The sequence below is a fragment of the Salvelinus fontinalis genome, chromosome 18, assembly GCF_029448725.1.
Source record: "Salvelinus fontinalis isolate EN_2023a chromosome 18, ASM2944872v1, whole genome shotgun sequence".
In the NCBI taxonomy this organism is placed as follows: Eukaryota; Metazoa; Chordata; class Actinopteri; order Salmoniformes; family Salmonidae; genus Salvelinus; species Salvelinus fontinalis.
The window spans coordinates 22,115,012-22,134,398 of NC_074682.1; the positions used below are offsets into that span (position 1 = coordinate 22,115,012).

Genomic DNA, 19,387 nt, shown 5'->3' on the forward strand with positions numbered 1-19,387 from the left:
ACGTTATAGCGAGACAGCGCCCAAAATAAGAGCGGAATATACGTCTAAACATTTGACAGAAATACGAAATAACATCATAAATGGGTCCTACTTTTGTTGAGCTTCCATCAGAATCTTGCACAAGGGGTCCTTTGTCCAGAACAATCGATGTTTGGTTTTAGAATGTCCTTTTTCCCCTCTCGAATTAGCAACCAAAACTAGCAAAGTAGCGCGAAGCTGTCCATCGTCACCAAACGCAGAAAACGGAACACGCCAAAACTCCCGAAAAAATTTCAATAATCTGATAACTATATTGAAAAAACATACTTTACGATGATATTGTCACATTTATCAAATAAAATCAAAGCCGGAGATAGTAGCCGTCTATAACGAAAGCTTTTCAGAAGCCAATTCTGATGTCCTACCCGTGCCTTCCTGAACAAAGGAAATTGGGGTCATGTCATTCCAAGACCTCTCTTTTGACCTCAGATCAAGCTATTCACTCCATTTCTTCTCTCACTGCCTATTGACATCTAGTGGAAGGCGTATGAAGTGCATGTATACTAATAGATTTCAAGCAGATTAATAGGGAGGCCCTGGAACAGAGCCTCGATTTCAGATTTTTCACTTTCTGACAGGAAGTTTGCTGCAAAATGAGTTCTGTTTTACTCACAGATATAATTCAAACGGTTTTAGAAACTTGAGTATTTTCTATCCAACAGTAATAATAATATGCATATTGTACGAGCAAGAATTGAGTACGAGGCCATTTGAAATGGGCACCTTTCATCCAAGCTACTCAATACTGCCCCTGCAGCCATAAAAAGTTAACATACACTAAGTTGACTGTGCCTTTAAACAGCTTGGAAAATTCAAGAAAATGTCATGGCTTTAGAACCTTCTGATAGGCTAATTGACATAATTTGATTCAATTGGAGGTGTACCTGTGGATGTATTTCAAGGTCTACCATCAAACTCAGTGCCTCTTTGCTTGACATCATGGGAAAATGAAAAGAACTCAGCCAAGACACATTGTAGACCTCCAAGTCTGGTTCATCCTTGGGAGCAATTTCCAAACGCCTGAAGGTACCACATTCATCTGTACAAACAATAGTATGCAAGTATTAACACCATGGGACCACGCAGCCGTCATAGGAAGGAGACAAGTTATGTCTCCTAGAGATGAACGTACTTTAGTGCGAAAAGTGCAAATCAATCCCAGAACAACAGCAAAGGACCATGTGAAGATGCTGGAGGAAACAGGTACAAAAGTATCTATATCCACAGTAAAACGAGTCCTGTATCGACATAACCTGAAAGGCTATAACTGCAATAAAAAAGCCAAACCACGGTTTGCAACTGCACATGGGGACAAAGACTGTACTTTTTGGAGAAATATCCTCTGGTCTGATGAAACAAAAATAGAAATGTTTGGCTACAATGACCATCGTTATGTTTGGAGGAAAAAGGGGGAGGCTTGCAAGCCGAAGAACACCATCCCAACCGTTACGCACGGGGGTGGCAGCATCATGTTGTGGGGGTGCCTTGCTGCAGGAGGGACTGGTGCACTTCACAAAATAGATGGCATCATGAGAAAGGAAAATTATGTGGATATATTGAGGCAACATCTCAAGACATCAGTCAGGAAGGTAAAGCTTGGTCGCAAATGGGTCTTCCAAATGGACAATGACCCCAAGCATACTTCCAAGGTTGTTGCAAAATGGCTTAATGGGACAACAAAGTCAAAGTATTGGAGTAGCTATCACAAAGCCCTGACCTCAATCCTAAAGAATATTTGTGGGCAGAACTGAAAAAGCGTGTGCGAGCAAGGAGGCCTACAAACCTGACTTAGGTACACCAGCTCTGTCAGGAGGAATGGGCCAAAATTCACCCAACTTATTGTGGGAAATAAAAGCTGAAATAAATCATTCTCTATTATTCTGACATTTCACATTCTTAAAATAAAGTGGTGAGTCTAACTGACCTAAAACAGGGAATTATTACTTGGATTAAATGTCAGGAATTGTGAAACTGAGTTTAAATGTATTTGGCTAAGGTGTATGTAAACTTCCAACTTCAACTACACGGGAATTTCAGTTCGTCCCATTTATTTTCCAGCGATTGAACGTTAGCTAACAGTACGGATGGCAAAGGCAGATTAGCCAATCGTCACCTGATCCTCAGAAGGTACCCAGATCTCTTTCCGCAAAATCGCTTTCTTTCTCCAGCAAATTATGGGGATGAGGGCCTGTTCGGGTGTTTGGAGTATATCCCTCCCGTACGACTCATTAAAGAAAATTCATTGTCCAATTCGAGGCGAGTAATCGCTGTTCTGATGTCCAGAAGCTCTTTTCGGTCATAAGAGACAGTAGCAGCAACATTAAGTACAAAACTAAAAGTGACAAACAATGCGAAAAAAAACTAACAAAATAGCACAGTTGGTTAACTTCTTTGGTATAGGGGGCAGCATTTTCACTTTTGGATGAATTTAGTGCCCATAGTGAACTGCCTCCTACTCTGTCCCACATGCTAATATATGCATATTACATAAAACACTCTGAAGTTTCTAAAACTGTTTGAATGATGTCTGTGAGTATAACAGAACTCATATGGCAGGCAAAAACCTGAGAAAAAATCCAAACAGGAAGTCAAAATTCTGAGAGTGGTCGTTGTTAAAGTCATCGCCTATTCAATTCCCTGTAATATATGAATCTGTTTGCACTTCATACGCCTTCCACTAGATGTCAACAGTCAGTAGAACGTAGAATGAAGCTTATGCTGTGTTGTGGGACCGGATGGGATGGGAATGAGTCAGTGGTCTGGCAGATTGCCAGTCCTGGGTCACGCGCTTTCCTCATTATATCGTCTTGCGTTTCATTACTTATAGAGACTGAAAAGAATTCTCCGGTTAGAACCTTATTGGATATAAATGATAACAACATCCTGAAGATTGATTCTCTACTAAGTTTGACCAGTTTATTCGACCTGGAAAATAACTTTTAGAAGTTTTCGTCCGACGTTTGCCTGCATCTGCGTGAGCGTTTAGACATGTGCACTACACATGCTAGCAAAATTAGCTAATTGGACACAAGTAATGGACATTATCGGAAAAAAACAACAAAGATTTATTGTGGAACTAGGATTCCTGGCACTGTATTCTGATGAAGATAATCAAAGGTAAGGCAATATTTATGATGTAATTTCGTATTTCTGTTGACTCCAACATGGTGGAGAACTATTGTTACTATCTGAGCGCCGTCTCAGATTATTGCATGGTGTGCTTTTTACGCAAAGTAAAAAAAAAAAATCTGATTAAGAACAAGTGTATCTTTAATTATATGTAAAACATGTATTTTTCATCAAAGTTTATGATGAGTATTTCTGTTATTTGACATGGCTCTCTAATTACTCCGGATATTTTGGAGGCATTTCTGAACATGGCGCCAATGTAAACCAAGATTTGTGGATATAAATATGCCCATTATCGAACAAAACATAAATGTATTGTGTAAAATGATGTCATATGAGTGTCATCTGATGAAGATGTTCAAAGGTTAGTGATTCATTTTATCTCTATTTCTGGTTTTTGTTACTACTATCTTTTGCTGGGAAAATGGCTGTGTTTTTCTGTGGCTATGACCCAGACATGGGCAAACTACGGCCCGCGGGCCACATACGGCCCGTTAGGCTTTTTAATCCGGCCCGCCGAACTTGTCCAAATTATAGTAGAAACCTCCTTTTTTTCCCCTTTCCCTGCAATGCCCACGTTTCCCCAATAGATGGCGCACTCAAAACACATTGACCGTTGTTGGAGTGGCGCGTATTTCTCTTTATTTCACTTTAATTTTCACTTCGTTTCACGTCACCATTAACCTGTTGGGGATGGGGGCGCTGTTTAGACTATTTATGCTAATTGGGTAATTTTTGAAACGGCTTCCCACAAAATCCTTGATCGTACAATATGCATATTATTATTATTATTGGATAGAAAACAGTCTATAGTTTCTATAGGAGTTGAAATTTTGTCTCTAAGTGGAACAGAGCCCATGCTACAGCAATTTCCCTGACATGGAGTCAGATTTGAGAAATGTTGGCCACTTTTCTGAAGTCAGTTAAAAGGGCACTGTCGTTGCTATGACTATACGGACACTTCTTACGTCTTCCCCTGGATGCCTTTACGTGATGACGATTCCAACGGGCTCGATTGCTCGTTCACAGGCCCTACAAATGAAAAAACCCTGAAGCTAGTCATTCTTTGGGAGCTGCGTCATGAGCCTAGAGGACACCGGCGCGCATCTGTTCCAAGCGTTAGTTTAGCCTGTTATATTTCTCCGGTCATCTTTTCACTCGTTTTAGGAGTTAAAAACATCATAAGGTAGTTAATTTAAGGCGTTTTATAGCAATTTATATCCGTTTAGTGCGATTTTGGGACATTTATTTTTGCAACGATGTGAAAAGTTGGGCACGCTTTTCAGTTCATCCCGAACGCAGTTGACATTTCCACATGGCAAGAGGACAGCTTTCCACCAAAAGACGATTTCTCCCAAGAAAGGATCCTTTGCCCAAGATACTGATGGAAGAACAGCTCAAGGTAGGACATTTTTATTATGATAAATCGTGTTTCTGTCGAAACATTTTAGTGGCTTAGGACGCCATGTTTTTTGACGTAGCTTCGCTTGGCGCAAACTGTATTGAAAAGTAAGGATAAATTAAAAAATGTAATTCCGCAATTGTATTAAGAATTAAATTGTCTATCAATCCCTGTCCACCCTATATTTTTTAGTCACGTTTATGAGTATTTATGTATAAGAGTAGATCACTGTCTAAGTGGCGCAAGGACATTTTCTGACCAGCTGAGCTACATTTCACATTGTCTAACCATGATTTTGGTGGCTAAATATAAACATTTTCGATCAAACTCTATATGGATTGTGTAATATGATGTTACAGGAGTGTCATCTGAAGAATTCTGAGAAGGTTAGTGAAAAAATGAATATATTTTTGGCGATGTTGACGTTATCGCCCACTTTGGCTAGAATCAATGCTGGGCTGCTATGTGCTATGTGCTATGCTAATATAACGATTTATTGTGTTTTCGCTGTAAGACACTTAGAAAATCTGAAATATTGTCTGTATTCACAGGATCTGTGTCTTTCGATTCGTGTATGCTGTGTATTTTTACGAAATGTTTGATGATTAGTAGTTAGGTAAACACGTTGCTCATTGTAATTATTCTAGTCCATTTGTGATGGTGGGTGCAATTGTAAACTATGCCATATACCTGAAATATGCACTTTTTTCTAACAAAACCTATCCCATACCATAAATATGTTATCAGACTGTCATCTAATGAGTTTTTTTGTTGGTTAGGGGCTATAAATATCTTAGTTTAGCCGAATTGGTGATGGCTACTGGTGTTGGTGGACAAATAAAAGATGGTGGATTATGCTAATGTGTTTTTAGGTAATAGATGTACATCTTTACATATTGTGTCTTCCCTGTAAAACATTTTAAAAATCGGAAATGTTGACTGGATTCACAAGATCTGTGTCTTTCATTAGCTGTATTGGACTTTAATGTGTGAAAGTTAAATATTTTAAAAAAATATTTTTTTTGAATTTCGCGGCACTGGTTTTTCAGTGGGGGGGGGGGGGGGTGCCGCTAGCGCCACGCTGATCCTAGACAGGTTAAGCCCTTCTGTGACAATGAGCGGACCAAAAAGAAGGAAAGTGGACAGCGAATGCCGAGTGTTTACTAAGGAGTGGACAACAAAATACTTCTTCACTGAAGTCCGATCAACGGCTGTATGTCTGATATGCCAAGAAGCTGTTGCGGTTTTCAAAGAGTACAATATCAGCCGTCACTTTGCCACGAAGCATGCAAACTATGCTAGCAAGCAGTCAACACAAGAACGGGCGGCTACTGCTCAGAGGTTGGCAGCTAATTTACAGAGTCAACAGAACTTTTTTCACCGACAAACTGCAATTCAAGAGTCAAGTACCAAGGCAAGTTATTTGCTGGCATTCAAATTAGCAAAGGCTAGCAAGCCTTTCTCCGAAGGCGAGTTTTTGAAAGAGTGCATGGTAGAGACAGCAGGTCTCTTGTGTCCGGAGAGCAAAGCCAAGTTTGAAAAAATCAGTTTAGCACGCAGGACAGTGACTCGCCGCGTGGAACTGATTGACGAAGATATAGTCAGCGAGTTAAACAAAAAGGCGGAGTCCTTTAAGTTATATTCACTAGCACTGGATGAAAGTAACGACATAAAAGACACTGCTCAGCTCCTAATTTTTATCCGAGGGATTAACGACAGTTTTGAGATAACGGAGGAGCTTTTGAGCATGGAATCACTGAAAGGGAAAACGCGAGGAGAGGACTTATATGAACAGGTGTCTGCTGTCATCGAGAGAATGAAGCTACCTTGGAGTAAACTTGCCAATGTCACCACGGATGGATCGCCAAATTTAACTGGAAAAAACATCGGGCTGCTGAAAAGAATCCAGGATAAAGTGAAAGAAGAAAACCCTGACCAGGATGTTATTTTACTTCACTGCATCATTCATCAGGAGTCTCTGTGTAAGTCTGTATTGCAGCTTAATCACGTCGTGGATCCAGTTGTAAAACTTGTTAACTTCATACGAGCAAGGGGACTTAATCATCGTCAGTTCATTACGTTCCTGGAAGAAACTAATGCGGATCACCAGGACCTACTTTACCACTCTCGCGTCCGCTGGTTAAGTTTGGGGAAAGTGTTTCAACGAGTCTGGGAGCTCAAAGACGAGATTCGCTCATTTTTTAATTTAATGGGGAAATCCGAAGAATTCCCCGAGCTGAGCGACACAAACTGGCTTTGTGACTTTGCGTTTGCTGTGGACATATTTTCACACATGAATGAGCTGAACGTGAAGCTACAGGGGAAAGATCAGTTTGCGCACGACATGTACACAAATGTGAGAGCCTTCAAATCCAAGCTGGTTTTATTCTCCAGGCAAATGTCAAAACAAATCTTTCGCACATTTCCCCACACTAGCCGTGCAGAAAGAGGCCGCCCGAAATGCGAAGAAATACTGCAAATCACTGGACGATCTGCACAGAGAATTTTGCCGTCGGTTCTGTGATTTTTAAAAAATTGACAAGTCACTTCAACTGGTGTTCTGTCCCCTGTCACAAGACCCCGAATCAGCACCGCAGGAGCTGCAATTGGAACTGATCGATCTTCAGTTTGACTCCGTCTCAAAGGAGAAGTTCAAGTCTCTTAAACTGAATGACTTTTACGCTTCACTTAACGAGACCGCGTTTCCAAACCTCCGGAGGACGGCGCAGAAGATGCTGGTGTTGTTTGGCTCGACCTACGTGTGTGAGCAGACGTTTAGCGTCATGAAAATCAACAAAGCCCATCACAGATCCAAGTTAACTGACCAACACCTCAGATCTGTCCTGAGAATTGCCACAACAAAACTAACTCCAGACTTTGATGCACTGGCAAAAAAGGGAGACCAACAACACTGTTCCCACTGAAATGGTGAGTTTTTCTGCTGTGTTATGAAAAAATGCATATGGAAAGTTTGGAAGTGCGTCTTTTAATTAAGAGCAATGCGCATTTACGCACAGCAGCGGTACAGTAGCTTTATTAACACGCCGCACATCGCTCTTAATTTAAATTTAAATTTTCAGCTGCAGGTAGGATATTTAATACAGCCTATGTCTGTGTGCTTGGCAACGATACACGTGTACTGTTTGCGCGTGAAGGCGAGGGCGTCCGTGGCGAGTTTGTAGAGCGCGCGGTCAGGACAATCCATCCATGATTTTGCGGAGTTTAACACAAGTAGATATTATTGAGCTTGAGTATTTCGTTGTGTAATAATATGTTTTGAATGTTGAAAGTGATTCCATTTTTCAATAAATGTTGATTTCTTTAACTTTGCACCTTCGACTGAAACTTATTAAAAACAGACGCAATCTTGATAAATCACAGTGCGTATGTTATTTTAATCTATTTACATTTCCTCATCCCGGTATCTGCGAAATAGTATGTAAATGCCATATCTTGCAAATTCCTTGAGACAAATTTATTAACTGATAAGGGCTATTTTTCACATTTGAAAGACAGTTAATAAATTGGGTTGTAGTGTTCTTACTGTGCTATGAGGTTTGCACACACTACATTTAATGCTTTAGTATATCCGGCCCAAACACTCCCTCCAAATGCTCCTGGCCCGGCCCCTCTGTCAAATTTTAGAACCCATTGTGGCCCGCGAGTCAAAAAGTTTGCCCACCCCATGGCTATGTACTGAGCTAACATAATTGTTTGGTGTGCTTTCCCCGTAAATCCTTTTTGAAACCAGACATGTTGGCTGGATTCACAACATGTGTAGCTTTAAGTTGGTGTCTTTCATGTGTGATTTCATGAAAGATTGATTTTTATAGTAATATATTTGAATTTGGTGCGCTACACTTTTTCTGGATTTTGGCCAAGTGGGACGCTACCGTCCCACCTATCCTAGAGAGGTTATTAAGAGCCAATAAAACGGCAGCCATCTTTCATACCATGATGTGACAACAATGTAGGTTGTGTGTGGCGGTTACAGCAGTCATGATATGAAGGTTTGGCTTGGAAAGGGGTTTTTCACCTGGTCACAGACAGCTGAAAGTGAACTGTATTTGCGTGTGACCAGGGGTGTATTCATTCCATCGATACTGTATAAAAACTTTTCTTAAAATGGAAGCAAATCGAACGGAGATAAAAATACCAGAATTTGTCCAATAGAAATTCACATTTGCAACTGTTGGACTAATGATTACTCCCTATATCAGATAGATGCAGCCAAGAGTGTGCAAGGTGGTACTGAATGTGTCACTCAATGTCACTTTGATTACTCAAAATTCTCTGTTGTAAACGTTCATAGGCTATTTCACAGTCTAGGTTGTAGCAACCTCATGATGGGTACAGAGAGAATTTGAGTGTCAAGAAGTAGCCTAAACCTATCAATGTTACATTGAGCTGGGTGACTGGAATATGAATGACAGTCATCCAGTATGTCGTAATAGAAATAAGGCTATGCTCATAAAAATAAAATTTAAAAAACATCCCGCATCTTAAATGGCACCGACCACCACTGCTGTGCACAAGTGTTAAACTGGCCAAATGAGCAAATTCAAAAAATTGTGATTAATTAATCGTGTTAATGGCATTAGTTATTTTTATCATTTGACAGCCCTTGAAAAAAATACTAAATAATTGCATCGAATTTAAACAGTACCACTCTTTTGGTCACAGAGGAACGAAATCACTTCATGCTTGAAGATAGTTTTAACGAGATAGCAGGCATTTGAATGGTGTCTCCACGTCGCTCAGAGAATGCTGGGCAGAACATTGTTATCAATGATATGAACTGGTACCAATTTTGTACTTTCACCAAGTATGATCATATTTATTTAACAGTTAAAGTGAAATATTATAGTAAGTTGTTTATAATTTGATTGTTACTATATTTATACAGCATTCAAATAATTTCAAGCACCAATCCCCCACTTTTGTTGAATAGGAAAGAAATCATGATTTTTCATATACAGCACATTCAAAAAATATTCAGACCCCTTGCCCACATTGTTACGTTACAGCCTTATTTTAAAATTGATTAAATAATCCCCCCCCCCCCCCTTAATCTACACACAATATACCGCATAATGACAAAGCGAAGACTGTTTTATAGACAAAAAACAGAAATACCTTAATTACATAAGTAATCAGACCGCATGAGACTCAAAATTGAGCTCAGGTGCATCCTATTTCCATTGATCATCCTTGAGATGTTTCTAAAACTTCAATGGAGTCCACCTGTGGTAGATTCAATTGATTGAACATGATTTGGAAAGGCACACATCTGTCTATATAAAACAGTCCCACAGTTGACTGCATGTCAGAGTAAAAACCAAGCAATGAGGTCGAACAAATTGTCCGTAGAGCTCAGAGAAAAGATTGTGTCGAGGCACAGATCTGAGGAAGGGTATCAAAAAATGTCTGCAGCATTGAAGGTCCCGAAGAACACAGTGGCCTCCATCATTCATAAATGGAGGAAGTTTGGAACCATCAAGACTCATCCTAGAGACTCATCCTGGCCACACTGAGCAATCGGGGCAGAAGGGCCTTGGTCAGGGAGGTGACAAAGAACCCGATGGTCACTCTGACAGAGCTCCAGAATTCCTATGTGGAGATGAGAGAACCTTCCACGAGGACAACCATCTCTGCAGAACTCCACCAATCAGGCCTTTTTGGAGTTGCCAGACGTAAGCCACTCCTCAGTAATATGCACATGACAGTCCACTTGGATTTACCCAAAAGTCACCTAAAGGACTCTCAGACCATGAGAAAAAAGATGCTCTGGTCTGATGAAACCAAGAACTCTTTTGAACTTTGAAGCATGGCGGTGGTAGCATCATGCTGTGGGGATTCAAAAAAAGGGAAAGATGAACAGAGCAAAGTACAGAGACATCCTTGATGAAAACCTGCTCCGGAGCGCTCAGGACCGCAGACTCGGGCGACGGTTCACCTTCCAAAAGGACAACGACCCTAAGCACACAGCCAAGACAACACAAGAGTGGCTTAGGGACAAGTCTCTGAATGTCCTTGAGTGGCCCAGCAAAAGCCTGGACTTGAACCTGATCTAACATCTCTGGAGAGACCTGAAAAAAGCTGTGCAGCGACGCTCCCCATCCGACCTGACAGCTTGAGAGGCTCTGCAGAGAAGAATGGGAAAAACTCTCCAAATACAGGTGTGCCAAGTTGTAGCGTCATACCCAAGACTCAAGGATGTAATCGCTGCCAAATGTGCTTCAACAAAGTACTGAGCAGTGGTGTAAAGTACTTAAGTAGTACAAGTGTAAAGGAATGAATAAGAATATGTACTTGAACATAAATGGATGAGCGATGGCCGAACAGCATAGGCAAGATGCAGTAGATGGTATAGAGTACAGTATATACATATGAGATGAGTAATGTAGGGTAGGTAAACATTATATAAAGCGGTATTGTTTAAAGTGACTAGTGATATTTATTACATCCAATTTTAATTTACTAAAGTGGCTAGAGATTTGAGTCAGTATGTTGGCAGCAGCCGCTCAATGTTAGTGATGGCTTTTTAACAGTCTGATGGCCTTGAGATTGAAAAACAACTTCTGTCTCTGGGCCCCAGTTTTGAGGCACCTCTACTGACCCTGCTTTCTAGATGTGAACAAGTAGCAGGGTGAACAAGTAGTGGCTCGGGTGGTTGTTGTCCTTGATGATCTTTTTGGCTTTCCTGTGACACCGGGTGGTGTAGGTGTCCTGGAGAGCAGGTAGTTTGCCCCCGGTTATGCATTGTGCAGAACTCACTACCCTCTGGAGAGCCTTACGGTTGTGGGTGGAGCAATTGCCGTACCAGGAGGTAATACAGCCCAACAGGATGCTCTCGATTGTGCATCTGTAAAAGTTTGTGAGTGTTTTTGGTGACAAGCCAAATTTCTGAGGTTGAAGAGGCGCTGTTGCGCCTTCTTCACCACGCTGTCTGTGTGGGTGGACCATTTCAGTTTGTCCACCAAGGAACTTAAAACTTTCCACCTCCACTACTGTCCCGTTGATGTGGATAGGGGGGTGATCCCTCTGCTGTTTCCTGAAGTCCACGATCATCTCCTTTGTTTTGTTGACGTTGAGTGGGAGGTTATTTTCCTGACACCACACCCTCACATCCTCCCTGTAGGCCGTCTCGTCTTTGTTGGTAATCAAGCCTACCACTGTTGTGTCATCTGCAAACTTGATGATTGAGTTGGAGACGTGCATGGCCACGCAGTCATGGGTGAACAAGGAGTACTGGAGAGGGCTGAGAACGCATCGTTGTGGGGCCCAAGTGTTGAGGATCAGTGGGGTGGAGATGTTGTGTCCTTCCTTCATTAACTGGTGGCGGCCCATCAGAAAGTCCAGGACCCAGTTGCACAGGGCGGGGTCGAGACCCAGTTTGGAGGGTACTATAGTGTTAAATGCTGAGCTGTAATCGATGAACAGCATTCTTACATAGGTATTCCTCTTGTCCAGATGGGTTAGGGCAGTGTGCAGTGTGATTGCGTCATCTGTGGACCTATTGGGGCGGTAAGCAAATTGGAGTGGGTCTAGGGTGTCAGATAGGGTGGAGGTGATATGATCCTTGACTAGTCTCTCAAAGCGCTTCATGATGACGGAAGTGAGTGCTACGGGGCGATAGATGTTTAGCTCAGTTACCTTAGCTTTCTTGGGAACAGGAACAATGCTGGCCCTCTTGAAGCAAGTGGGAACAGCAGACTGGGATAGGGATTGGTTGAATATGTCCGTAAACACACTTGCCAGCTGAGTAAATGGTCTGTTTTTGCTGTCATTATGGGGTATAGTGTGAAGATTGAAGAAAAAATAAATAATTTTAGAATAAGACAGACACAAAATGTGGAAAAAGTCAATAGGTCTGAATATTTTCCGAACGCACTCTGTGTCTGGATTGCAAGCTGAGGTTCTGATTTTTTCCCCTTCTATTTTTCATATGTTCTAAAATAATCCACAGCAGAAGCATCTCCAGAGAGCGGAGATCCACTGTATGAGAGGCTCCTGTACTGTGTCTCCTCCCCCGCACAGACCCTTGCCTCCAGGCAGACAGCACGGCTCAGCTCAGCAGCGGCTCTGACACACCGCAGTGGAGAGGGGGTCACCTTAGGCATCAGAGTAAGTAGACTGGGAGCAGCAGGGTAACGGAGTGTGGGCAACACACACACACGGCAGCGGGTAGGTGGGGGGGGTGAAGCTGACAGTTATGATGAATCATGTGGCAGTGAGCCCTAAGGTGACAGCCACATCTTCCCAGATGCAGACTGAGCTCAGTGATATGCCCTATGTTTCTGTCATACATTACACACACACACTTCGTTTTTAAGCTGTAATGAATGTGTAAACTAAACAGACATTGCAGGGCTCCAGACTAACATTTCCCCCTGGTGGCACTGGTGCCACTAAAGATTTAAGTTGATTGCGCCAGCCCATTATTTGGTGCCAACAATTGTTTTCCACAGCATCACGCAATATGAAATTGGGTATCACCTTATAAAGTAATTTTATTGATAGACCAGTGGTTCCCAAACTGTTTTATAGTCCCGTACCCCTTCAAACATTCAACCTCCAGCTGCCTACCCCATCGAGCACCAGGGTCAACACTCTCAAATGTTGTTTTTTGCCATCATTGTAAGCCTGCCACACACACACAACCACACTATACGATATGTTTAATAAACATAAGAATGAGTGTGAATTTGTCACAACCCTGCTTGTGGCAAGTGACAAATAGCTCTTATAGGACCAGGGCACAAATAATAAAATAAATAAATAATTTTGCTCTTTATTTAACAATCTTACATATAAAACCTTATTTGTTCATCGAAAATTGGGAATAACTCACTACAGGTTAATGAGAAGGGTGTGCTTGAAAGGATGCACATAACTCTGCAATATTGAGTTGTATTGGAGAGTCTCACACTTAAATCATTTTCCACACACAGCCTGTGCTTGTATTTAGTTCATGCTAGTGAGGGCCGAGAATCCATTCTCACATAGGTACATGGTTGCAAAGGGAATTAGTGTCTTAACAGTGCGATTTGCCAAGGCAGGATACTCTGAGGGCAGCCCAAACCAGAAATCTGTCAGTGTCTTCTGATTAAATTCCATTTTCACAGAACCGCTTGTTGCAATTTCGATGAGGCTCTCTTGTTCAGATATCGGTAAGTGGACTGGAGGCAGGGCATGAAAGGGATAACGAATCCAGTTGTTTGTGTCATCCGTTTAGGGAAAGTAACTGCTTAATTGCGCACCCAACTCACTCAGGTGCTTCGCTAGATCACATTGGACATTGTCTGTAAGCTTGAGTTCATTTGCACACAAAAAAAAAATCATACAATGATGGAAAAACCTGTGTGTTGTCCTTGTTAATGCAGACAGAGAAGAGCTCCAACTTCTTAACCATAGCCTCAATTTTATCCCGTACATTGAATATAGTTGCGGAGAGTCCCTGTAATCCTAGATTCAGATCATTTAAGCAAGAAAAAACATCACCCAGATATGCCAGTCGTGTGAGAAACTCATCATGCAAGTGGTCAGGCAAGTGAAAATGATGGTCAGTAAAGAAAACTTTAAGCTTGTCTCTCAATTCAAAAAAACATACAGCGCACTTCTGTATGCCGTAAAAGCGTTACATGGTCGCTGCCAATATCATTGCATACTGTGGAAAATACACGAGAGTTCAGGGGTCTTGCATTAACAAAGTTAACCATTTTCACTGTAGTGTCCAAAACGTCTTTCAAGCTGTCAGGTCATTCCCTTGGCAGCAAGAGCCTCTCGGTGGATGCTGCAGTGTACCCAAGTGGCGTCGGGAGACACTGCTTGCACGCGCGTTACCACTCCACTATGTCTCCCTGTCATGGCTTTTGCGCCATCAGTACAGATACCAACACATCTTGACCACCAAAGTCCATTTGATGTCACAAAGCTGTGCAGTACTTTAAAAATATCCTCTCCAGTTGTCCTGGTTTCCAGTGGTTTGCAGAAGAAGACGTCTTCTTTAACTTCTCTGGGATATGTGGGACGCTAACGTCCCACTTGGCCAAAAGCCAGTAAAAATGAAGAGCGCCAAATTCAAATAAATTACTATAAACATCCAACTTTCATGAAAAACAAAACACCAAATTAAAGCTACACTTGTTGTGAATCCAGCCAACATGTCTGATTTCAGGATTTTCGGCGAAAGCACACCAAACGATTATGTTAGGTCAGTACATAGCCACAGAAAAACCCAGCAATTTTTCCAGCCAAAGAGAGGAGTAACAAAAAGCAGAAATAGAGATAAAATTAATCACTAACCTTTGATGATCTTCATCAGATGACACTCATAGGACTTCATGTTACACAATAAATGTATGTTTTGTTCGGTAAAGTTCATATTTATATCCAAAAATCTGAGTTTAGGCGGGACGCTACTGTCTCAATTGGCCAAAAGCCAGAGAAAATGCAGAGCGCCATATTCAAATAAATTACTATAAAAATCTAGCTTTCATTAAATCACACATGAAAGATACCAAATTAAAGCCACACTGGTTGTGAATCCAGCCAACATGTCAGAATTCAAATAGGCTTTTCGGAGAAAGGAAACGATGCTATTATCTGAGTTAGCACCATTGCAAACAAAGAGAGATAAGCATATTTCAACCCTGCAAGCGCGACACAAAATGCAGAAATAAAAATATAATTCATTCCTTACCTTTGACGAGCTTCTGTTGTTGGCACTCCAATATGTCCCATAAACATCACAAATGGTCCTTTTGTTAGATTAATTCCATCGCTATATATCCAAAATGTCAATTTATTTGGAATGTTTGATCCAGAAAAACACCGGTTCCAACCCGTGAAACATGACTACAAAATATCTCAAAAGTTACCTGTAAACTTTGCCAAAACATTTCAAATTACTTTTGTAATACAACTTCAGGTATTTTGTAACGTAAATAATCGATAAAATTGAAGACGGGATGATCTGTGTTCAATACAGGACTAAAACAATTTGTAGCATGCTTTCTGGTCACGCGCCTCTAACAGTACACAACAAGTGACACTGATTCAAAATGGCCGTACTTCTTCATTACACAAAGGAAAAACACTCAACTAATTTCTAAAGACGGTTGACATCCAGTGGAAGCGGTAGGAACTGCAAGAAGGTCAATTAGAAATCTGTATTCCCAATGAAAATCCATTGAAAAGAGAGTGACCAAAAAAAAAAAAAAGTTCTTTATGGTTTGTCCTCGGGGTTTCGCCTGCTAAATAAGTTCTGTTATACTCACTGACATGATTCAAACAGTTTTAGAAACATCAGAGTGTTTTCTATCCAAATCTACTAACAATATGCATATATTATCTTCTGGGGATGAGTAGCTGGCAGCTGAATTTGGGTATGCTTTTTATCCAAACGTGAAAATGCTGCCCCCTATCCTAGAGAAATTAACTGACCCCCCCATGAACATAAACGGACATATACAAGGAGCTGTGCCAGGCCTGACACATCTGTTGACTCATCCAGCTGTAACACATAGAATTCACTGGCTTGTATGCGAAGCAGTAATTGTTTCAAAACATCTCCTGCGTCGTGAAACAGTGTTGTTTGATGAAGGCATTGTCTGTATAGTTTTGGCCTTTTCCCCCCAGCATTGTCCCAGCCATATCCGCGGCAGCAGGAAGATTTAAGTCCTCCACAATAGTATGGGGCTTGCCTGTCCAAGCCACTCAGTAGCTCACCAGATAAGGTGCTTCTAGCCCCTTCTTATTAATGGTATCTGTTACTTTTATACATGTCTTACTATTCGAAAGTCGTCTTAATTCTCTCAAAAAACTCCTGTGGCTTATTTTTCTAAATGGTATGTTTTGTTTCTAAATGTCTGCATAAGAGTGAAGGTTTTTATTGAGTTGTGAGATTGTGTTATATGTGCAAAGGACTCTGTGCTGAGGAAAGGCACTACTCCCAATATAAGTGAACCCCAAATCAAATGTAGTTCATCATATCATATCAGGCGAGAAAAAAATCTCACCCAAATGTATAGCCCCGTTGGAAAATATAAATGGACTGTTTGAAAATGTGAAAAAAATTCACATGTAAAATATATACATTTTGATTTGGCGTACTCCCGACGGCATTGCGCGTACCCCAGTTTGGGAATACCTGTAATAGACTATGGACATTGTATTCCAGAAATAAGTTGTTTCATCATCTTTTCATGTTGTGAATCAAAATATTTTAATGTGCAACCTAATCCAGTGATTGTCATGCATTGTGGATTGACAATTATGCTATTGTTATATTTCACTGTTAAAATAGGGCTCTGGAATTTTCTGATTTATTTTGATTCAATAGACAGGAATTTGCCTGCATTTGTATGTGCACTAATATCACAGGGATTTTTTTTGAGGCTAATTCACCACCTAAGTGGAATCTTAAAAACACATTAGTTAGACCGCTAACACTAAATATACAGTGCCTTCAAAAGGTATTCATACAACTTGACTTATTCCACATTTTGTTGTGTTACAGCCTGAATTCAAAATGAATTACATTACTTTCTCTTTCACCCATCTACACACAATACCCCATAATGGCAAAATGTATTAAATTAAATACAGAAATATCTCATTCACATAAGTGTTCACACCGCTGAGTTATTACTTTGTAGAAGCACATTTGGCAGTGATTACAGCTGTGAGTCTTTCTGGGTAAGTCTCAAAGCTTTCCTCACCTGGATTGTGCAACATTGGCCCATTATTCTTTTCAAAATTCTTCAAGCTTTGTCAAATTAGTTGTTGATCGTTGCTAGACAACCATTTTCAGGTCTTGCCATAGTTATTACTTTAATCTACTTGAAAGTCTAACTATGACATTAAGGAACATTACACGTGGTCTGTGGTAGTGAGGCCCGTTGGACGTACTGCCAAATTCTCTAAAGTGACGTTGGAAGCGGCTTATGGTAGAAACATTTACATTAAATGTTCTGGCAACAGCTCTGGTGGACATTCCTGCAGTCAGCATGCCAATTGCACACTTCCTCAAAACTTGAGACATCTGTGGCATTGTGTTGTGTGACAAAACAGCACATTTAGAGTGTCCTTTTATTGTCCCCAGCTGAAGGTGCACCTGTGTAGTGATCATGCGGTTTAAATCAGCTTCTTGATATTCCACACCTGTCAGGTGGATGGATTATATTGGCAAAGGAGAAATGCTCACTAAAAGGGATGTAAACTAATTTGTGCAACATTTGAAAGAAATAAGCTTTTTGTGCATATGGAACATTTCTGGTATGTTTAAATTTAACCTCATGAAACATGGGACCAGCACTTTACATGTTACGTTTATATTTTTGTTCTGTATAGATTACAATGGCGATGAACAGAGTTGTGGATAAAACGTTAACAGTATGTCACCACGCTCAATGAGAAAAGCCTATGCAGTTGCCAACACCTCAAATGTTGACACATTTACACCGACATCACCCCAGTATTTCGTAGCAAGATGGAAACAACATCGTCTCCCTTCTGCATTCAAGCAGCCCTTGGCAGCTGATTCTGACCAGGCCAAAGAAATTACAAGAGTGGTAGGTAGGCTATTTTTTATAGCCAAGGATATGCACCCATTCTCGGTGGTTGAGAAAAGAGGATTTCAGCACCTTGTGAAAGTGCTCGAGCAACGTTACGAACTTACCTCTTGCACTCATTTCAGCAAACACATAGTACCCGCTCTATACAAGCAAGCCAAAGCTTTCAATTAATTGGCCAATGCACCCTGTGTTGTGCTCATCACAGCACGGAGTGGGAAATGTACCATACTACAGACATGCCCCCTTTATGAGAGTCACAGGTGCGCATCTGTCAATGAAGGAGGCAGTGTCATGGTGAGTTCATAACCAAGTGGCAATTTACCACATACAACTGGGAAAAATCCACTTGTACGGCCCTCCAACTGGTAATTACTAGTGGGAAACTCGTCTTTCATCCTAAGTAGAGGTTGACCGATTAAGCGGAACGGCCGATTAGTTAGGGCCCATTTCAAGTTTTCATAACAAATCGGTAAATCGGCATTTTTGGACACCGATTATGGCTGATTACATTGCACTCCACGAGGAGACTGCGTGGCAGGCTGACTACCTGTTATGCGAGTGCAGCAAGGAGCCATGGTAAGGTGCTAGCTAGCATTAGATTTATCTTATAAAAAACAATCAATCTTAACATAATCACTAGTTAACTACACATGGTTGATATTACTAGTTTTTCTAGCTTGTACTGCGTGGCATATAATTGATGCGGTGCCTGTTAATTTATCATTGAATCACAGCCTACTTCGCCAAAAGGGTGATTTAACAAGCGCATTCGCGAAAAAAAGCACTGTCGTTGCACCAATGTGTACCTAACCATAAACATCATTTAGTTAATATTGCCTACTAACATGAATTTTGTTTAACTAGGGAAATTGTGTCACTTCTCGTGTTCTGTGCAAGCAGAGTCAGGGTATATGCAGCAGTTTGGGCCGCCTGGCTCGTTGCGAACTGTGTGAAGACCATTTCTTCCTAACAAAGACCGTAATTAATTTGTCAGAATTGTACATAATTATGACATAACATTGATGGTTGTACAATGTAACAGCAATATTTAGACTTAGGGATGCCACCCGTTAGATGAAATACGGAACGGTCCCGTATTTCACTGAAAGAATAAATGTTTTGTTTTTGAAATGATAGTTTACAGATTTGACCATATTAATGACCAAAGGCTTGTATTTCTGTGTGTTATGTTATAATTTAGTCTATGATTTGATATTTGACAGAGTAGTCTGACTGA

The 19,387-nt window shown here is 41.0% G+C and overlaps 2 protein-coding genes across 21 annotated transcripts in view; both read right to left on the reverse strand.

The window, feature by feature from the left end:
• Positions 1-19,387, reverse strand: part of LOC129815154 (eukaryotic translation initiation factor 4 gamma 3-like) — a 98,331-nt gene that overhangs the window by 50,060 nt on the left and 28,884 nt on the right. The gene's annotated exons all lie outside the window — the stretch shown is intronic.
• The window catches only part of LOC129815157 (uncharacterized), a 37,142-nt gene continuing 23,391 nt past the window's right edge, over positions 5,637-19,387 (reverse strand). The window contains exon 2 of the mRNA XM_055868628.1: positions 5,637-18,956. Within this exon, the coding sequence (XP_055724603.1) occupies positions 11,198-12,178 (981 nt within the window). The 5' untranslated portion in view covers positions 12,179-18,956 and the 3' untranslated portion in view covers positions 5,637-11,197. The remainder of the gene's footprint in view (positions 18,957-19,387) is intronic.